The sequence below is a fragment of the Nomascus leucogenys genome, chromosome 15, assembly GCF_006542625.1.
Source record: "Nomascus leucogenys isolate Asia chromosome 15, Asia_NLE_v1, whole genome shotgun sequence".
NCBI classification, from domain to species: domain Eukaryota; kingdom Metazoa; phylum Chordata; class Mammalia; order Primates; family Hylobatidae; genus Nomascus; species Nomascus leucogenys.
In genome coordinates, this window is record NC_044395.1 from 30,797,860 (window position 1) to 30,820,346 (window position 22,487).

The window sequence follows — 22,487 nt, forward strand, 5'->3', positions numbered from 1 at the left end:
GTGTGTGTATATGGTGTAAAATTGGGTCACGATATAAAATGTAGTTTGTCAAAAAAATTTAAAATCACTGAGCTTTGAATATTTGAATGTTTCTAATAATTCTGAGCCTCAAATTTTCCATCTGCAAAATGGACTTAAAAATAATTATTTTTAAGTTTATCCTGAGGATTAAGGGCAGTGATATGCAAAGTACCTTGCATGGTGCCTGATTTATGTAGAAGACAAGCAAAAGATGTAGCCTTTTACCAAAACTAATCCATTTAAAATTTAATTGATTAGGACCTTTTTAAGTATACACAGAATTACATCAAGACTTTAATGAAACTAATTTTTCAAACACTTTTCAATTTGAAAGACTGATTTTTAAAAGTTAATCAATAAGGGCATTGCTTAATTAATTCATTTTGTTTAATGATTTTTCTTTGAGGTCATTGCTTTTCAATTCAGTATAGATGATTTTAATTTATTCATTCTTTCACTCAAATCATGTTTTTAGGATTTGGAATATGGCCAAAGAAACATGAAATTTTTAGGAGAATCCAAATTTTTCCTATGAGGAACAGTTAAAGAATCTAATGAAAACCTACTGAAGCCTAAAAATGAATATGTGGGCTGATACTCATTTCATATATTAAAAAGTTTATCTCATGCCAGAAAGATTAAATGTGGTCTTGGCAGAAGGAAGAATGAAGACCAACTTACTGGAAGTTATGGGACAGTAGATTTCAGCTCAAAGTAAGAAGCAAATAATTATACCTGACATTTGTCTCAAAACATTATAGCTACCTCAGAAGGGGTGTTCCTCTGAGAAGGTAGGGTGGGTATGGTCAGATTTGGTATCATGTAAACTGTCTCTTATCTTAAAGATTCTGTGGCTAACTTTAATGGGTCAGACACCCTGAGGAGTCCCATGTGATACATGCAAATAAGACTTTTTTTCATAAATGAACCTTAAAATTGAATTCAGAAGAAGATGCTGAGGATTTTGCATATTTTTGTCAGTGAGAGAATCCATGAATTTATCAGGTCAATTTAAATTTATTCGTAAGCATTTAGCTTATCCCTGACTTTACTCTGAATGTCTTTTTTCGTTAATTGCATTTGTTTGAGTTCTTAATTACAAACAAAATTAGGGAAGAAATCTGTCCATTTGATCATTTTTAGTAGTTCTACTGGGTATAAAACTTTTTGCAAATGTAGACCAGACTAGGAAATGTGAGGATGGGAACACCTATAGAGAAGAAAAATGGGAGGTGAACTGATGGTGGCTGGAAAGGAAGAGGTGACTCTCTTTAGAAAGGGTGATTAGTATTACCAAGAAGCAAAACAAAAAGTATGTGGAGATTATAAGGGAGAGTTATTTTTTTCTGTATCCTTTGGGAATGCTTTGTGTGGCTTTATATCTTGTCGGGAAAATAGAATAACTTAACGGATATCCTAGATCATAATGAGGTTTTAGTGCTTGAAAAGTGACCCCTCCCAGGAAAAAAAATTCATAGGTGAGGAATCTCAGTTGTAAAGTAGGTGAACTAATTTGTCTAAGTAATTAAGTGTAATCAAAACATACACGTCTTGATTTTGAATCCACTGTTGTAATACCAGTCTTGATAAATTATTGTCCTGAAACATTTCCCCTGCATCTGATGGCCTCAGGAAGCTGAAACTTTTCTCTCAGGTGCTTTAGCCATGGGTTGTAATTAAGTCTAGGATCTTCCATTTCCCACTGTCAGTTGTAATAAAGAGTAACATTGTCAGAATGGATAATTCTGAATGAGGCCTTAGAGATCTTCTCATTCAAAAGTTTTCAAATGTTATTTTAACAGTGAAGACCTTTGTTCAAACAATATTGACATAGGACGTAGCAGCAGCTTAATGTATAAAGCAGGTTTTTACTTTAAAAGAGAGAGAGAGAGAGAGATGATCTAGTTGCAATGACTGTTAGAGAACCTGGACCACTGCCTGTCCCCACCTCTCACTCCCACCACTGTACAACTTGACTCCCAAGAAGTACCATAATTCCTTTTCAAAAAAATCTAATTTATTGCGTTTGTTTTGCAGCCAGAGCTTCTTTGAACACAGGGGAAATAGAAAATTAATGTAGCATCCTTGGATGTAAATCCACTTTCTCAAATATGGCAAAAATAGTCTTTAGCTGTGGATTGCAGGGTGACTGCAGGGGATCCAGGGGAAGGGAAGGTGTAAATATGAGGAAATTGGTCTTTATGCTGCCCCAAACAGACATGTATAAGTATTAGTTAACATCACAGTGTAATTGACCTGCCATTTCTAATACCTTTCCCAAAGAAAACAAAACCTGTGAAAATGGGCATATTTCTCTCAATATAAAGAATTATTAGTGCTGATGTGAAATAGTTTTATGTGGATGCCTTGTAAGGTCTGCAGCCATAGCATTTTTCTAGGGAATTCTGCAAAATAGCAATGATTTGGATAAGCCACCTGTAATCTGATAGGATAGTGTCTCTAAAGGAAAAGCTGGTTTTCTTTTTCATGGATTATCTGGAAATCGGCTGGAGCCTCCAGAACCTTCCCAGGATGCCTTTCAGTGATCTCTGGACAAGGGAAATGGAAGAGGGACCAAGACCAAGGAATCAGGATTGACGTAGTTACCCATCTGAGAACGCAGTCCCAAGGCCAGGTTTAGTTGTTACTGATGTTTTTTAATGATTACATTGCCAGTGAGCTCTTATCATATAATTTCCAGGGACCTGAGGCTCCCTCAAGGTGGTAACATATTTATAACGTGCTTTAATGCTCTTTTCGTCCTGAATCCATGAACGAATGTGTAATTTCCTTGTCGGAAGACTCATCTTGCCCATTTACCATCCTAGAGCATAAGGGCAACTCTCCCTCAGGAAGAAAGTAAGTCTGCGTGCCAGTGGTGCCGATGACCAGCACATTTTTCTTCAAATCGATGGAACATTGATGTCTCCGGAGCATATCTAGGCCTAGAAGCATATCCATGGGTTGATCCTTAAGTATGGAGAAAGAGCACTGTAAGAAATCACCTTCAATTTGAATCTGAGCTAGATGAACACGGCCAATAATTCTCTGTGTGCCCACTCCTTTAGCAACCCCAGCCCACCGTCGGTCCACCAGCCTCATGATGTTACATCGCTCGGCACAAGCCTGGCTCATAATGGTCATCTGGGCGCCCGAGTCAACAAAAGCCTTCAAAGGATACTCATTCACTTTGCAGTTAATGTAGAGCATCGTCACTTGTCCGAAACTCTCGGGGGCCTCTTCTATCGCTATATTCATGTTTTCTTCAATGTTCTGCTGCCGGATTTCCTCTTCTATTTTGGCCTGAGCTTCCCGATCCAGTGGGTCGGCCGCGTAGAGACGAAGCCTCTTTTGCTCTCTCAAGGCCTTTTCCCTTTGCTGCTCCATCAGCACCTGAGAAAAGGTCTCAAGGCTTCCGCTGAGCAGGGCTTCGGCCAAGGGAGGGTTGCGTTCCTTGAGCAGGGATAGATCATGCGGGTTGGAGAGCAGCATGCTGCGGATCAGGGCGGGGCTGCCCAGACCTTGCGGGCCGGCCACCGTCTCTCCTGAGGCCAAGCCATGTGACTGCTGGGCAGCGGGTGTGCGCTGCTGCTGCTGTCCAGGGTGCTGCGGACGGGAGCTGGACGTCCGGGGCACCGCAATGCCGCTGAAGTCTATACGAGGCTGGTTCGGGGCACGCCCTGGAGCCCGAGGTCCCACATAGTCCTTCTGCAGTAAAACCACGATATCGCCATCTTTGAGGCCGTAGGAGCCCAGGGAACAGTGGTCCTCGATGAGGAGTCGCTCCATGTGGATGATCTGGATCTCTTCGGCGGGGACTCTGGACTCCGCCTCGCAGAGGACCTTGAAGTTTCGGAGCTCAAAGTCGGGGCTGACCTGGAGAGAGAAGGTGACCTCGGAGAGGTCCCTCCGCACGCAATACACGGTGATCAGCATGGCGGGGGCCTGGGCGGGCCGGGCGGGCAGAGGGCATGGGCGGCTCACTGGCAGGCTGGGGTGGGCCTGTGTCGTTGGCGCCGCTGCTCCTCAGGACTTGGTATGTCGGGACCCCTCGGGCTCATTCACCTCTCAAAGAGGCGCGGACACTCATCTGTCTAGGGGCTGTCTCCCAGCCTCAGTGCCTGCTGTGTGGCCAGATGGAGCCTTGAGGTAGCACGTTGTGTTCCAAAGTCCATTTCTAAGTGTGCTGTTTGGAACCTAGAATGCCTACTCCCATGGATACACAATGACTCAAAGCTGTCAGGTTTCAAAGCCAGCCCTTCAAAGCCTATTTAACATATGATATGAAAGAAATAATTTCAACACTTTTTTTTTTTTTTTGAGACAAGGTCTTATCCTGTCACCCAGGCTGGAGTGCAGTGGCATGATCACAGCTCACCGTAGCCTCGACCTCGTGGGCTCAAGCAGTCCTCCTCTCTCAGACTCCTGAAAAGCTGGAACTACAGGCACAATCTACCATGCCCGGCTAATTGTTGTACTTTTTTTTTTTTTTTAATAGAGACGGGGTCTCACTGTGTTGCCCAGGCTGGCTTCCAACTCCTGGGCTCAAGCAATCCACCACACTTCGGCCTCCCAAAGTGCTGGAATTACAGGTGTGAGCCACCATGCCTAGTTTTTCAACACTTTCTAAACAGCATATTATCATTTGTTTTGTTCATTTTAGAGTTGTATTCTTTGTACTTTTGTTTTTTTCCCAAACAGTAAGGATTTGTTTCTTGCATGGCAAGTACCATTCTATGTGCATAGTAGGAAAGTCAGATTTGGAGCCTGCCCTTGAGGGGTTCACGTTTCTGGAAAGGGATAGACAGGTGAATGGGTAATCACAATACTAAAGGCAAAACCTTTTACAAAGACATGTTCAGGGTACTGCCTTTAGTATCACCAACAGAACAGAGGATATTTTTCTAAGGAGGAGACAAGCTGGATGTTGAAGGATGAGCATCTTCCAGGTGAAAATTGGTCTCACTCAAAGGAAAGCAGTTTCATGTTACAAAAGCAGGAATTTATGGCAAGGGCTGTTAATTCTAGAGAAAGATGAGACATTTTATGCAATAAAAAAATTGTACTTGACTTTGAGTACCAGGATATGAAGCTGGAAAAAAAATTAGTTGGAGCCAATTTATGAAGTCATATGTGAATCTAAGGAGTTTAAATATTAAATATTATCAATTAGCAAGAATTCCTCCTCCAAAAAAAAAAAAAGGAAAAAGAAGTAAGGAAGGAAAGGAAAGGGAAAAGATTTGAAGCAGGTGTTTGTGATTTTTTTTAAAAAATTGACTTAAGGAAGAGGCTTCTTGCGACATATGGAGGACATAATGTGGCAGGAGGGCTAGTCAGGAGGCTTTTCTGGTGGTTCAAAGAGGGAGCTGTTGCTAGAGTGTGGAAACATCAGGAGGCCCAAAGCCAAAGCAGTAGAGAATAAACATGTGTCTTGAGTAAAACGGACAGAATATGCATACCCCTTGGAGGTGGGGAGTGTAAAAGAAGTGGAATGTGTGGATAACACAGAGGGTCTCTAAAATGGGATATAGGGTAGACGGGCCATTGCCTTGAAGGGAATGAATGAATGAGTGAGATGAACCTTTGAGGTGACCCATTTGACATCAGTTCTGTAGGAAAATGCATTAAGGATGTCATCCTAGAGGCCAATATGCCTCTCTCTGACACTTGGGCACAGCCACCTTCTCCCTACTCTCCCCCACCTCCACTTACACACACACATACAAGGCTGTCATGGTAAGGGTGAAAAGTCCTTCAAGGCAAATGATGATTGGGTAGAAATCCTTGCATGCCAGTTATTTTTCTCTATGTTTAATAAAGTGTTTTGTGGCCGGGCGCAGTGGCTCATGCCTGTAATCCCAGCACTTTGGGAGGCCAAGGCGGGTGGATCAAGAGGTCAGGAGATCGAGACCATCCTGGCTAACACGGTGAAACCCTGTCTGTACTAAAAATAGAAAAATTAGCCAGGCGTTGTGGTGGGCGCCTGTAGTCCCAGCTACTCGGGAGGCTGAGGCAGGAGAATGGCATGAACCTGGGAGGTGGAGCTTGCAGTGAGCCGAGATCACGCCACTGCACTCCAGCCTGGGCGACAGAGTGACACTCCATCTCAAAAAAAAAAAAAAAAAAAAAAGTGTTTTGCACTGTACAGAGCTCATGTTTCCCTGGCTTGGTACTCCCAGGTGTACCTACTTATGAACCAAGATAGTTGATATCCTCTGCCTAGTTTCCCCCTCTTCTTTGAAGTGTTGTTAGAAGGCCTGCACTGTTACACCATTATTCCATTAAGGAGAGAAGGAAGTCACATCAGCCTAAATAATTATTTTTTGACTCCTATTTCTCATGTATTTGTCTCAGATGGAAGACTATGTCTCACTCACTGCTCTAATTATCATAATGTTTCTATACACATATTTGCTTATATTAGAAATGTTGACTGAACGCCCAGTGTATGTGAAGCATGTGCTAAGTTCTAGGGAAACAGACATGAATAATGTTAAATATAGGCTGTATTCTTAAAGGAGCTCACAGTCTAAATTAGAGCACATGCACACACACAAATTGAGGGGTAAAAAATACCACAGTTAGAGCCATGATAGCTCAGGAGAAATTAATAATATCTGAAGAAGAGATGAAGAAGATGGTGAGGGATGTTGGGCAGAGAAGACATCCTGAAAGAACTGGGTTTAGAAAGATGACAACGAGTCAGTCATGTGGGGTGGGCCAGAGTGGAGACACAAAGGCTGAGGAGGAAGATGACCTGACTTAGAGCTTTCAACTGGAAAGACAATGTTTCATCATATAAGGATTGTTTTTTAATTTTAAGAAAAAAAATCTAGCATTGTAATTTTCACCATTTTTACAGATGAATGACCCTTTGACTCAATAATATTATGTTATGGTTCTTTGCACCCTGACAAGTTTATCAGAGATTGCTAGTAGTTTCCCCTGAGTTTGGAAACAATTATCATGTGAGATGTCACATGCAAACTACTCTGCTAAAGAACAGATTGAGAAACCAGTAAGACCTTCATTCAGTGTTCCTTTATCTTTTTTCCCCAAATAACTTTGCACAATTTGTTCTTAAAACCATAGCGAGGAGGATTATAGTGGGGCTTTTGTTTTTTTTAATAGCAAATGAAATTATTTTTGTAGAATAAGCTTCCTTTTGTTTTTCATAAAGCAAAAATTGTGAGTTCACATGAAAAGAAACTAACATCTTTTTTTCTATACCATTGCCTTCATACTGAACATATTTAAATTCTATGTGATATGTTTATCTCACTGTAATTTTTTTACTTTGGGTGGCATTTTACATTTATGTGTTTTTCAGCATTTTACCTTTTACTGAGAACAGACACTGGAAAGCAAAAAGCCTCAAGGTCTGGCCAATGAGCTGTCATCATTTCATAGGTCACAGGATGTCAGGGTTGGCAGGGATCCTTTGGATTCCATAGTCCAGCCACCCATCCACCCCTTATATCTGTTGCAAAACAGCCTGGAATCTGTAAAGGTAAACACAGCCTCCTGTGTTTAGTACTTCTTTGTGTACATCATTTGATTCTTTCATTTTACCCAGTATGATTTGTGATTCAAATACCATATGTATAATTCTCCCAACTCAAAATTTTAAATGAAAACCCCTTCTTGACTGTGTAATGAACTTGGAGGTAATTGGAAATATATATAGTATATATTACACACACACACACACACACCCTTAAACATAAACTATTATTATACCATAAATCCCTATCATGTAGTCTGTTGAGAAATGGGCTATCTGAATTATTGAGGTGTGTAAATCTAAGTAACTGAGGTTATCAAAATTTTTCTTGAGGAATTCTTTGTGAAGTATACTCCCTTACTTTTCTCCCTTAGTAAGTACAATGTAAGAATATAATTAAATTTTTTTGATAAGTGAGATTCCTGCAGAGTCTCCAGGCTGTCACTCAGAAATTAATTCTAATTGTATGGCCTAAATGCCAGAAGAGATGGTACTGATTTCATACTAACCAAGTAAATAACCCCAAAGTTATTTTTTTTAGAATAAATCCACAATACCTTTTGTAATTTGCCTCTTTCTAAAAACTTAATGTAGCAAAAAAAAAAAAAAAAGAAAAAAAAGAAATCCACGTAACTGATGGTTTCAGTTACGATAGTCAGTTGATATTTAAACTACTATCTCTTGATATACTAAGCAAAATAATTGTCTTTTTAGTGAAAAAAATAGAATCCCTACATAAATGTCACTATGTAACATATACAGTAATTAAACTATGCTAAATAAATACATTTGCTTGCTACATTGGGATTTCTTCCTTTAAGTATGTGCTTGGTATTACCTTTAACATGTAATCAAGACTTATTAAGAGAGTTAAATCATAACTTGAGATTTTCAGTGCAATTTAGAAAAGATGCAGAATTTTAAAAGCTGTACCCTTAGGTTAAATAACTGTTTTCATAATTCTTTTGTTTGCTTTACAGTAATACAATAAATCGTGGCAGAACAGTCATGAATGAATAACATATATGTCTTCAGATATTTATTTATTTATTTATTCATTCATTATTTTTGTTGTTGTTGTTGTATATATCTGTGTTTATTTCTTTTTAATTTATTTTAGGTCCCAGGGTACATGTGCAGGATGTGCAGATTTGTTACATGGGTAAACATGTGCCCTGGTGGTTTGCCACACCTATCAACATATCACCTAGGTATTAAGCCCAGCATGCATTAACTATTTTTCCTCATGCTCTCCCCTGCCCTTGCCCTTCCCCGACAGACCCCAGTGAGTGTTATTTCCCTCCCTGTGTCCATGTGTTCTCATTGTTCAGCTCCCACTTATAAATGAGAACATGAGGCATTTGGCTTTCTGTTCCTGTATGAGTTTGCTGAGGATAATGGCTTCCATCTTCATCCATGTCCCTGCAAAGGACATGATCTCATCCTTTTTTATGGCTGCATAGTATTTCATGATGTATATGTACCACATTTCCGTTATTATCCAGTCTATCATTGTTGGGCATTTGGGTTGACTCCATGTCTTTGTTATTGCGAATAGTGCTGCAATGAACATAGGTGTGCATGTATCTTTATAATATAATGATTTATATTCCTTGGGGCATATACTCAGTAATGAGATTGCTGGGTCAAATGGTATTTCTGGTTCTGGATCCTTAAGGAATCACCACACTGCCTTCCACAATGGTTGAACTAATTTAAAGCCCCACCAACAGAGTAAAAGCATTCCTATTTCTCAACAACCTCACCAGCATCTGTTGTTTCCTTGACTTTTTAAAAATCATTGTTCTGACTGGTGTTAGATTGTATCTCACTGTGGTTTTGTGTTGCATTTCTTTAATGATCAGTAATGCTTGAGCTTTTTTAAATATGTTTTTTGGTTGCATGTGTATCTTCTTTTGAGAAGTGTCTGTTCATGTCCTTTGCCCACTTTTTAATGGGATTGTTTTTTCCTTGTAAAGGTGTTTAAGTTCCTTTTAGATCCTGGATATTAGACCTTTGTCAGATGTTTAGACTGCAAAATTTTTCTCCCATTCTATGGGTTGTCTATTCCCTCTGTTGATAGTTTATTTTGCTCTGCAGAAGCTCTTTAGCCTAGTTAGATCCCATTTGCCAATTTTTGCTTTTGTTGCAATTGCTTTTGGAGATTTCATCATAAAATCTTTGTTCATTCCTATGTCCCAAATAGTATTGCCTAGATTTTCTTCTAGGGTTTTGATAGTTTTGGGTATTACATTTAAGACTTTAATCCATCATGAGTTAATTTTCATATAAGGTGTAATATAAATTAATGAGTTATGAGAAATGTGTAAATAAAATGTTGTGTTTGCTTAGAGGAGGAGGTAGAGTTTATTTGTTTGGGATAAGGTGGGGTGCAGGGAGTGAGTGGGACTGTCCAGAATACTCACTGGAGGAAGTGTCACTGAAGTGGGCCTGGAAGAATGATTTGGTATATTTAACCATGACTATAGTGTACCTGTCTAGGTTTCAAAAAGCTATCCTTTCCTTGATGTATCATACCACTTGCTTGACCTCTTTCTCTTCACATGAATGTACGTTTTTCTGTTCATATTTTTTCCTGGTAGGTCTATAACCAAATGGATGCATTAAGATGGTAGGATTGGTATAGGAAAGGAATAGTAGTCTGGGCTTCTCAAAAAGTGGTTGTCCCATCCTAACATTTCTTCACACTGACAAAATTAATGAATGCTGTGTTTCTTTTTGGTAGTGAGGAGCTAGTCTTTATTTGATGAGGACAGAGTTGAAATCTGAGTGGCCTTCTTCTCAATTCACCTTCATCTGCTTTAGAGTTCATGAAGATTTCTTCAAGACTTTGGCATTTTATTGCCCTTCAGCCTGGCCTTTATTATTCTCCAGCCTGTTAAGATATTTTATTGGAAACTAGGTGGATGCTGTCTGCATCAGGGATCTCCAAAATTATTTATGGGTGGTTTAATGTGAATGTATATACAGGTTGAGTTTCCCTTATCTGAAATGTATGAGACCAGAAATGTTTGAAATTTCAGATTTTTTTGAAGTTTTGGAATATTTGCTTATACATAATGAGGTGTCTTTAAAATGGGACCTAAGTATAAACACAAAATGTATGTATGTTACAAATGCACCTTATTCACATAGCCTGAAGATAATTTTATATGATAATTTTGTGCATAAAACTAAGTTTTAACTTACATTTTGACTAAGACCCCTCTCGTGAGGTCAGGTGTGGAATTTTCCACTTGTGTCATCATGTTGGAGCTCAAAACGTTTAGGATTTTTGAGCTTTTTAGATGTCAGATTTATGGTTTAGGGATGTTCGGCCTGTAATTAGTGGATATCATAGTTTATGAATTTGTTGATGGTACTACATACTTATCTATCATACAGTAAAAATTCTCAAAAGGACCACTTTTCATGTTATCCACATACACTCACCTCTGTGACATGAGACCCTTAACCTTAGTGTACAGAGTAATAGCATGCAGTCCACCCAAGCAGGAAAGATCTAGCCACTGACCAAGACACCTCAAAAGGTATTTATATGGCACATCACTTCATTTATGGTGACATTTTGGGTCAGTCTTTGTAGAATGAAATTTGTTAGCTTCCAAATAGGACAGAGTATATTGAGAGATCTCAAAGAAATTTTTAAAAATGTACCATAACAACATGGTCATTTAGGTATTTTACGAATTATGTACATGATAGGTAATGTTTCTACAACTGTCGCATAAAAGACAAAACTTCAGATTGTTGTTTATGTAGCTTTCTCTATTCTAAACAGCAGCTGAGTTAATTGATTACCATAGTAATTAGCGTGGCTAAGGCCCATCTGTCTATAGAATTTAATTGTATTCCAACCATGAAAATGAAAAACAAAGCCTGATCAACAAAAGCTTCACTTTTAAAAACAGCAAATAAAATATAAATCAACTCACCTGTTTTTCTCAGAAAAATTAAATTTAGCAGCCTGTATAGAAGGAGAATTCCTTCTTATGCCATCCTAATAGTATCTAGTCCATAGCATATTCTATTTTATTTTTTAAATGGTTTGGAAACATTAATGTCTCTGCAGGTTGTCTCTCTATTCTGAAAGATGTGGCACTCCCATGCTCATCCTCTGTTCCATTACACTTATGAATATTCTATCTCACTCAGCTCATAAAATATGCTTAACTGCTGATATGCTCTTGTTTACTTATGTATTGGTAAAATATTTCAGTGCTGCTTATTCACAGAAGTCGTTGGAGGCCTCCAAAGGACAGGAACTAACCAGAGTAACCACGTACTCTAGCTTTCAAAATCAGGGAACCAATTTATGATGCTGAAGAGAAAGAAGATAGTATCATTGATTATTTTTTTCCTTTACAAACTTTAAATGACATAGAACTGAAATCTCTCAGGCAACTCTAAAAAAACTGTTTTTGTCTTTTATTTTTCTGCATTTTTTTTTTACTTCTTAAAACAACTTAAAACACTATTAACTGTGAACAAAGACTTGGTTTTATTTCATGTTCTTACTGCAGTGTTTTTTATCTAGAATGTAGGGTTGTGGTGGCCCCTTCATGCCTGTGGTTAAGAGACAAGAAACCCAGTGTTCCAAGGATAACTTGGAAATTACTATTTACACAAAAGAAATACACTGGCATTCAACTGACATCAAAAAATGAAGCCCCACTGTAGTTGAGGTTTCTGATATTAAAATTGGGCTCTGAGACCATTTCTTCATAGAAAATTTAAAGCAAACAGGATCATCAGCTCCTCAATATGCAGCAAGCCAGCCTGAAAAAAAAAAAAAAAGCAAAAACAAAAACAGAAAAGAGGACAAATTCAACTAAGAGCCATAATTTGTGTTCATAGGGATGGATATAACAAATTTATCTAGCAGTTAGCCTCAGATCTGTACCTTCTCTGTAATAGTGTTAGGTAAGATCACCCCTTTATGATATTGGATTTTTAAATCTAAAACAACTAGGATTATCCTAAATACAAGTTGCCTTCCTAAGAAAAAGGAACCCATGCTATGCTTTTTTTTGTTTTTTCTTCGACGGAGTCTTGCTCTGTTGCCCAGGCTGGAGTGCAGTGGCGTGATCTCGGCTCACTGCAAGCTCCGCCTCCTGGGTTCACGCCATTCTCCTGCCTCAGCCTCCAGAGTAGCTGGGACTACAGGCACCCGCCACCACGCCCAGCTAATTTTTTGCATTTTTAGTAGAGACGGGGTTTCACCGTGTTAGCCAGGATGGTGTCGATCTCCTGACCTCTTGATCCGCCCGCCTCGTTCTCCCAAAATGCTGGGATTGCAAGCGTGAGCCACCATGCCCGGCCTATGCTTTTTAATCTAATAGGATCTAAGCTATAACTTCTTACCAAGAAGGCCAGGATATCTGTTCTTTGAAAATATCAATTCAATCTGCCCTTGTGACCAAAAAGTCAACAAAATACAACCATCTGCAAAAGCTATCAAAATTTAATCAATGTATAAGTTATTCTATTTTTTTATAAAAGGATAGTATTCTATATCTGCAGTTCTGGAAAAATAGTCACATAAACACACACAAGAACTGGATAAGATACAAGTCGGTGAGGTAGAAAGCCTGTTGTGGCTTTGAAGTAACAAAAGTAGAGCTTAAGTGCCCTGGATTTGTCACTTTTTATCTGAATGTCCTTGGACAAAGCATTAATTTATCTGAGCCTCATTATCTTCTTATGTAAAATGGGGATGATGACAATAATCTCTTTTCCACAGGATTTTGGTGTGGACTTAATGGATAATTTGAATTTGTCTTGTAAATAGAAAAGCACTCTACCAAAGTATGTCATTTTTTCCTCGTGTGAGTGAAAACAATAATTAATAACCTGGAAAAGTCAGACAAGAGGATGGAATTTATAAATGCTAAATAACACATGTAGGTTAATTTTTAACTCCTTGTTGACTAGGACCAGGTGCTGTCAGAGCTGTCACAGCTCCCTTCAACCTTGCATTCATTCCAGGATGCCGCAGAATGTTCATAACAATCTTGATCACCAAATCTGTTTCAACACCAGGGAGTAACTTTCAAAAGTGGAATAAATACATCCTTTCATTGCATATGATTGTATCATGTTCTTGAATGTCATTTTTAACCATAGCAGTCTGCAAAGTGTTCTGGGAGGTTAAAGAAAGTAGATGACAAGGTCTTTGTTCATAAGGTGCTTACGGAATTGTTAAGCAGACACAACACAATGAAAAGACAATCTGTTCATCTAATTAATGGTGAAAAAGTGTAGCATATTAAGTCAGGTTGATATGGCTTACCTTGTGTGCAGCCAAACTGTTGAACTTGACATCAAGAATATAAGTATGATTTTCCCATGTTAGTATTTGGAATTACTGTTGGGTAAGTTTATTTGTTGGATGGAACAATGAGAGAGTCTCAGTCCACAGGACACTTCCCTCAAAGGCTTTTTTTTTAAAACCAAATCCCCAAAACAAATTACAGAGTTAAGCAGATCAAACATTTCACAGTGAATGCCCAGAGTCATTTGGACTGGACATTGTAACCATGAGGCCATAAGGTTTTCAAACCTAGGGGACTGCTCTAGACAAATGATAGCAGGCATCCAAATGTTCCTTTAAAAACTGGAAATTTTTAAAATGGGATTTTGACAGAGGTCATTGATCTGTGGTCATGGGATAACAGATGAATTATCTCAAAGAAGGTGCTTCAAACTTTTTTAGTGGTGTGCATCATGGTTTAAAAAATGTTTTTTGGTCACACTCAGTATTTGTCTATTTATAAACTATATGTCATATTGTATAACATAAGATATAAAATGGATGGAAATTATAAATGGGTTAGTTGATATATATACAAATTAAATGTCCAGTATTTTCTTCTACTCACCAATAGATCTTAAGGTGCAAAAACCTCACTTCTGAAACTATTACTAGACAATTAATTCCCTGTTGCTTTGAGTGAATGGCCAAGGGTCAGGCTTCCTTTCCAGAAGGCATGGATTAGGATCAAAATAGGAAGGCAAGGAAAGCATAGTCTGAGAAGCATGAAGAGAAAACACACATATGGGCACATTCATGGGCAGAGACCAGCCTCTCCTGATACAGTATTCATCAGGTGGAGGTCAGGAGAAGATAGTGTTACAGCCATGGCTGCAGAGTTGAGATCAACAGCAGCAATGGCAGGAGCAGCAGGAACACAGCCCTACCTACCCTAGCTTCCACCCTTCCTGTCCCAGTACAGGGTGCAGAAACACAAAGACCATCTGAGAGCCTTTGTAGAGAGCCCATGTGGTGGCTAACAGATATGTGGGTGCCCAAGAGAAAAGGTCAAAATAAGGACAGCAGATTTAGAAAGACGGTACCTCTGCTTCCTAGATGCTGGAAGCTCATCAGTTCTTTAGAAAGGCAGATGAGTGAGCAAACAGCACTGTGATTCTGTGAATGCTTGTTCTTTTGAAGCAGACACTGTTGCTGCCCTGCCTCATCTCCCTGTGCTCATGTTTGTGTTCCTACAAATGCTGACACCGTCCCCTTTCCAGTGCCCTTGGGTCTTAGTTTCTCTGCCCTTGGGAGGTTTGCTCAGGCCACCTCAGTGAGGAAATGCTGAGGCTTTCATACCCTTAGGGGAAACTCTGGGGTCTTATCCTGGTCTCAATCTATCCACTTTCTCACATGTACTTCCTGGGATGACCTCTCAAATAAAGACTGCCTGCATCTACATCCTTGTCTCAATGTCAGCTTCTGGGGAGAAACAAACCAGAACTGAATTTGGCGGGAGTGGGAGGGTTTTATATTTTATCCATTGTATCCATTGTGTTGTGTTTGTTTTTCTCAAGTAATTTTTTCTAGAGTCTCAAACAATTCATGTAGATTTGACGGAAAGCTAGACACAATGGATTTGCACCCCATACCATCTGGTCAAAATCTTGGTGCCTGGGTCAAGGTTCCGTTTTGGTGTGTAGCTTTTATTAATTCTGCATGTCCTATAACAGTGTTCTCAACTGTTGCTCTAAATTGGCTGATTCAGATTTCGAAGTGCCTGTCAGATCTCAAACTTTTATGCAGTTGGTAATTACAATATATAATAAAATGTAACAGGCTGACAGCTTGGCATAAGCCCTAAGGGCATGGGCTTTGGATGTGCCAAGGTTTGAGTCCCCACTTTAACACTTATAGTTCTGTGCAAAAGTTTCTTTACGTTTAAGAGAAGGATCTCAATGTTGGTATCCTGTTGACTCCTGAAAAATACACATAGCATTGAGTTGGGGGTTATTTGAAAGTATCAATCATTTATGATATTCAGTTAAATTGAGCAATATAGCTTGGGAGGACATGCTTCATATTCTGCCCACAACTTCTTGAGATCCATTCTGCAATAGAGATTATACAGATTTGACACTTACATGTGCATATAGGTCATTTGTATGCACATTTTTGACAGAGACCTATGTATCTATCTCATTGCTTTGACAGTACAGTCATGCACCACTTAATGACAGGGATACTTTTGAGAAATGCATCTTTAGGTGATTTCATCATTGTGTGAACATCGTAGAGTGGACTTACCCAAACCTACATAACCTACAATGCTATATGGTATAGCCCTTGGCTTCTAGGCTTCAAACCTGTACAACGTGTTACTGTACTGAATACTGTAGGTAACTGAAACACAATGGTATTGTGTATCTAAACCTAAGTACAGTAAAAATACAATATTGTGATCTTATGGGACTACTGTCTTACACGCAATTTGTCATTGAGGGAAACATTATGTGTTATGTGATTGTATTAGCAAACATTAGAGATACACCAGCTTAAGTATCAGTTATTTGTATGCAATTCAGTCAACTCACTGTAGTTCCTTGAAGAAAATTCATGTACTCTGACCATTTGTTTTACATGTGGAATGTCTACAGCAGCATGATTACTGATGAATAAAACTGCTCTTTTTTTTTTTGCATGTTACCTTCATATTCAAATGTATCCTTAAAGCCTATACTTGGAGATATTAATCCTTTTGATTTACCTATTTTATCCTAATTTATAACCGGAGATAAAAACTTCTTTTCGATACTCAATGCCAAGTTATACATTTTATGAGACCTTTTCGTTTACCAGAGTCCCAAAGGAAAGCACCTCTTCAGTCATGTGACATTTTTTCCTGAGAGCTTTAGTTAATGTTACATGTATGGCATATGTTTAAGTTTATAAGAGGTTGCCTAAAGAAAAGCTGTTGGGGAAATGCTTGGCATCATATTAATGCAAGTCAGTATGTTCCAAGTTTGTGTACCTTTTTTTCTTACATTAGCAATGTTTGCATATTAAAATATGGCTAATGAATGATACAAGTACGTGTTGTGGTCATTTTGCTCTGAATTAGACTTTTAGCTATAACAGGGAAATTGGTCCTAGAAGAAGTTCTTCAGTAAATGCATAAGCTGTAATAGACTTCTTGCCAACCTGTAAAATTCCATCTGATAGTTGGTAGCTATAATAGTTCATCATTGGAAGAAAAATGCTGAACAAATCTCCAGATCATGTTTACTTAATCTTTATTCTATGGCTACATAACATGTTTCATGAAAAAGTTATGTGACATTTCTTAACAGTAGATTGTGTTTACATGATAGTAACACTGGACAGTATGAAAAATTGTACAATTTACTAAGAATGGATCGATAGTGTGCTTTTATATACTAAAGCCAGAACCATGGATATAAAGAATAAACATCTTTTTTTTCTCTTCTACTCAAAATCAGCACTTCTTAAATCTTACCCAGTAGGAAGGAACATTTCTGGAATGATTATATAAACCTGTCTTTGGTGAATTGAGTGAAATGGCAGATACCTCACCTTAATTGCAAAAGGGCCATTGAAGCTTGGATATCAAGAGCTCCCTGTAAAGCCAGGATGGCTGACATTCTATTTGAAATGCATTAGAGCAAAGAAGTTTGTAGTTCAGAAAGATGGAAGTAAAATACTGCTCAGACGGCATTTTCTGTTGCTTACCTTGCAGCTGTTATTTATTAGATATTCTGGTTATTTAATTATGTGTTTTTTGAGGAGATATTCAAGGTCATAGTTACAGCAGATTTTTAATTATATACAAAGCTATAAAAGGTGGAACATTTCACCCTGGGGAGCGCCCCAAAATGACTGTAACCACTTTATTAAGTGAGCTACCACAGAGTTTGGCTAGGGTTACTAAATCAAAGGTTTGTGTATATGTTTTGTTCCTTGGGCAGTCATTGTTTCCATAGTTTTCATTTTTCACTATCTGGAAGTGCAAACAATAAACCTTTCAGGAAAAAAAAAACAAATTTTATACTTTTTATAGTTACTACCCACATAGTGTTCAGGAAACTTTACCAACAAAAATAGCCTATAAACTTAGAGTGTGTGTGTCTATGTGTGTGTATATACATATATATTTATGTACACACACACTAAATTTTGTATGAATATACACATATATATGTACACACACATTGTGTGTTTGTAGTGTGTGTATATATATTGAGATATACATATATAATATTTTCTAAATATTTGTTAAGGTTCAAATATATATACTAAATTTTGGCTTATCATAGTAAAAACAAACTGAGACAAAATACTGTATCACTTTTATTTTTGTAAATTGTAAGGTCAATTTTTTTCCTTTCCCCTAATGGGGTTGCAGTCAGGTATTTTGGAAATTGACCTCAGGAAATTGGAGGGGGGTAAAATCTATTCTTTATTTGTGCTGCAGGTTTTATATGTTACTGTAATGTCATACTTCCAAACAATTATTACAAAAGCATTATCCTATAAGAAGTCTTATTTGTCCAGTCAATGCACAGAGTCTACGTAAATTAATGCAATTGTCTCTTTAAGGCTGTTGAGTCCAACTATTAATCTTGAGCAGTATCCCAGTGGAATCCATTATGTTAGAACTTGAAGGAAGAACACGAAGGATTGTGGATCAATCGAGTCCACAGTGTGAAATACAAACTCTACTTTTACTTTATCATAACTATTTTAAGAAAGCAAACGGAAGAGTAGATCCCAATATATTTCAGCCTGCTGGCATTCTATTATTAAGTTAAAATCCCTACTCTTTCGTAAATGATTAAAATTTCTACTCTATTCCAGTTTGAAACATTCTTCTTTCATTAACGAAGTACTGGTCTTTGTGCTTATGTTCTCTTTTTGTCCTTTGCTACATTAACTGGGGTAGAAAATAAGGAAGAATGGTTGTTTCCTTGTATTAGAGTCCTGATGGGATTCTTAGCACTTGTGAAATTAATGGGTTTTTAACACCTGCCTGAATGTGCTACTCATAAACTTGGCCATTAATACTCCTTCCTCTATGCCTGTACCCAAGGTGTTAGTATTCCCCCACCAATGCTATCCATCTAAGCAGCCCTCTTCCACCCAAGCTTTGGAAGGTGCTGTTCTAATGTGAACTGGTTAGCTATCCGCATAATAAGCTGTATAACCACCATCCCAAAACTCAGTGGCTTAAAACAGAAATTATTTATTCTCTCTTGTGTTTGAGATCAAGTCAAGTTTGACAGACCTACACTAGGATTGGATGGTGCTGGCTCCCAGAGTCAGGTTGGATATAGATCTGCTCTATGTGTTTTTTATCTTTGGCATAACAGGCTACTGAATACATGTGCTTCTCATGGCAGCAGCAGAAGCATAAGCAGGTCAAGTAGAAACAGTGGATGACTCCTAAGGCTTAGGATCACAATTAGTACCCAACACTTCTTTCTGCCTGCATTCTGTTGTCTCAGTCAATTCACATTCCCAGCCTCAGTATCAATGGGGCAGGAAAATAAAGTGGTGGACATTAGAGGGAGTACTACACAGTCGCATGACAAAGAATGTGGAAACTATAGAAAGATGAAGAACTTGAACAATAATGCAATCTACCGTATCAGACACTTAAAATTGGCCTCTTTTCTCTCTCAAAACAATGCTGTGCAAGGCAGCTCTAGAATAATTCTCTGACTAATAAGACTAGTTATTCGGTAGGTCATTCTGAAGAGAATCAATCCATTCCTAGTTTTCCGTAGACCACTGCAGCTCAGATGGGATCCATGGACTAGCTGCCATTGCATGAACCCCTTGCTTTTGATCCACAAAAAGATAAAGCAGTTATACCAAATGTAGATTAATTATGACCCCAGGTACATTATTCAGTTTGCTGAAATTGTTTTTATGGAGCAAGAAATTGTCAATGAAGGAAGCAGTATGTTTTGATTTTCAAGTTGGCTCAAGGTATTCTTCATATAGCAGACAGGCACTTTGAGTAGCATTATCCAAGAGCTTGTCTAGAAAAATGTATTCCTTAATCCAGGATTTTGTTTCCTTCACTAACTGTAGATTATACACATTTTCAGAACTGAAGTTAAAACATAATGAAATTTGATACTTTTATATTAGCATTATAGTTCCTTTCTGTTTGAAACTATTCAAACAGAATTGTTGACCAGTAGCATAGGTCTATGCAGGGAATAATGTAATATTAGGATAGATATGAAATTTGGCAATTATGTAAATGCATAAGAAAAATGAAGTATAAAATATGTCTGTTTTCTAAGCCCAGTACTCCCAAAATATAGTCATTGCCCTAAATAGAAAAGTATGTTTTCCACTGCCTCTTCTGTCATATTCTAAAAACATTTATTATGTTCCTTAATGTGTACAAGTTACTTATTTAAAATACATATGTGATGTAATAAAAATATATTGCTATTATTGATATTTATATGGTTTGTCATACATATTATCTCATTCTTATTGGATTGAAACATATCTTTCATTTTTTACTTCCATTTAGAACCTATCAATAAATCATTTGTAATAGCTTTGGGAAAGATTAAATGGATAGAATCGGGTCATACTTTGTGGAGTTTATATTTTCAGTATTACGTCCACAGTCACAGTCATCTCAAACTTATTAGAAAAAAAAATTAATGAAATAGCTGCAGGGCCTAACATTTCTAGAAATAGTGTCAAGGAAGGCCAAATTTAAAATACAGCATTAAGTATATATCTCCATCTCTACATTTTATTACATATGTTGCTTCTACTCTCTGAAGCAATAAATCGGCCTAGGAAACTGCCTCTCCATCTTCTGAACTCCTAAAATGTTTGCTGCCTAGAAATTTGTTTGGTGTTTATTTACTCGTTGGTGTTATTTTTTCTGTGCATCTGTTTAGCTTAATGACGTTTGTAGACTGTTTTATATTTAGTAAAACATTTCCATTTTTTTTATTTGTGGTGGTTATAGCAGCCCCATGGAGATGTTAATGTTATCACTATTTTGTAGATGAAGGAACTGACATCTAGATTAGGTGATTTTTTCCCAAAGACACACAACTGGAAAGTAGTAGGGAACACTCCAAACACATTTTTATTTTTAAAAGTTCATTTATGTCAGCCCTTCTATAATAGACATAGAAAATATAACGTGTGTGCAGCCATTTGTCTCCCTTCCATGCTCAGGACAGAAACTAATAATTATACATGATAATCTTTCCCCCAGATCATATCTACAGCCTCAGAGAACTTTTCAACCCACTATTTCAGAAAGAGTCTTAACATTTTTGGAGTTGGCATTCAGAATTAAATATGTTTGATTTTCCAGCTATATATCTTACTTTGTTAGATTTATGTCTTTTGTCTCCCTGGCCCTATCGTGTCTGCCATTGTACTTTGCACAAAATAATACATGCTAAATAAATATGTTAATAGTTTTTGGTTAAATGGGTAAAAGTAATAATGTGGCAGAATTTAGTTGACTCGAGGAATAGTTTTTTTCTTTTATTATCCTTGAATAATTTGTTTCTCAGACATTAATGGGCCTCATTTGTGCCAATAAAATGGCACATATTAAATTTTCTGTCGCAATTCTTGACCCAAAGAATGCATTTTATACATTTGAGATTCAAGGATGAATTTATTCGGTAAACAATTATTGAGCCTTTACTCTATGCCAGCTCTGTGCTAGGTGCTAGACATACAATATTGAACAAGACAAATATAATCCTTAGCCTTTCAAAGCTCATTGTTTGCTAGAAGAATCAGATATGAAACAATAAATCCACACATATGATACAAAGTAGAATGTGTGTTTTTAAGGAAAAGAGTTGCCTGCAATGATAGAAATGATGCCCAATAAAAGAAGAGTTTTCCTGGTGAGGAGATAGAGGGTGAGCATTCTTTGCAGAGGACACCCTCTGCATTCTAAGGAGGTCCCAAGGCAGAGAAGTGCTTGGAGCTGAGGAGGACATGCCAGGCCATTGTGGCTGAAGACAAGGATCAAGGAGCAGAGCCATAGCTCTTTCCCTAAAGAACTAAAAAGTCCAGTAATGAAAGAGGCACAAATCGGCAACAGCATTAATACTAAACAGTACATTAAGTGAGAAAAAGAATCCAAACAGTTTGTGAAACAGAGGCAGGGTTAGAAATGCTTAACAGATGAAGAAGTGGTAAACCACACTTGGGGCACGAGAGGGAGGCAGAAAAGGACATGTATGAGTGCCAGGAGTACAGTGACTGGTGCAAACATTGCTGGCCAGGGCTCCTCCCTGAAGTACGGGGCCATCTGGGGACCACCTGGATTGCAACTAACAGAGAAGGGGATATATGAGTTGGGCAGATCCCCCAAAAGACATCTTCCTATACAGAAGCAATCTAACAAGATCACATGTCACGGGTTTGATTGCAGGGTTTGTGAATTCTGACTTCGAAACTGCAAATGAACCCATTCAGTTAATGAATGGACAATGGCAGACACGATAGGGCCAGGGAGACAAAAGATGTAAGTCTGACAAAGTGAGATATATAGATGGAAAATCAAACATATTTAATTCTGAACTCCAAGTCCAAAAATGTTAACTTCTTCAGTACTGTTTACTGATATGTAAGTGCACTGAAGCATCTTGCCTCAAG

At 37.9% G+C, this 22,487-nt stretch overlaps 2 protein-coding genes across 3 annotated transcripts in view; one reads left to right on the top strand and one right to left on the bottom strand.

Moving 5' to 3' along the window:
- The window catches only part of PDGFD (platelet derived growth factor D), a 250,594-nt gene that overhangs the window by 117,301 nt on the left and 110,806 nt on the right, over nt 1-22,487 (top strand). The gene's annotated exons all lie outside the window — the stretch shown is intronic.
- DDI1 (DNA damage inducible 1 homolog 1) lies at nt 2,027-4,188 on the bottom strand. Its single transcript, XM_003253061.3, has one exon. The coding sequence runs from the start codon at nt 3,955-3,957 to the stop codon at nt 2,767-2,769; it is 1,191 nt and encodes a 396-aa protein (XP_003253109.2). The 5' UTR covers nt 3,958-4,188; the 3' UTR covers nt 2,027-2,766.

Excerpts from the sequence above, each read along its gene's own strand:
- DDI1 (XM_003253061.3), bottom strand. The coding sequence starts at position 3,957 with ATGCTGATCACCGTGTATTGCGTGCGGAGGGACCTCTCCGAGGTCACC.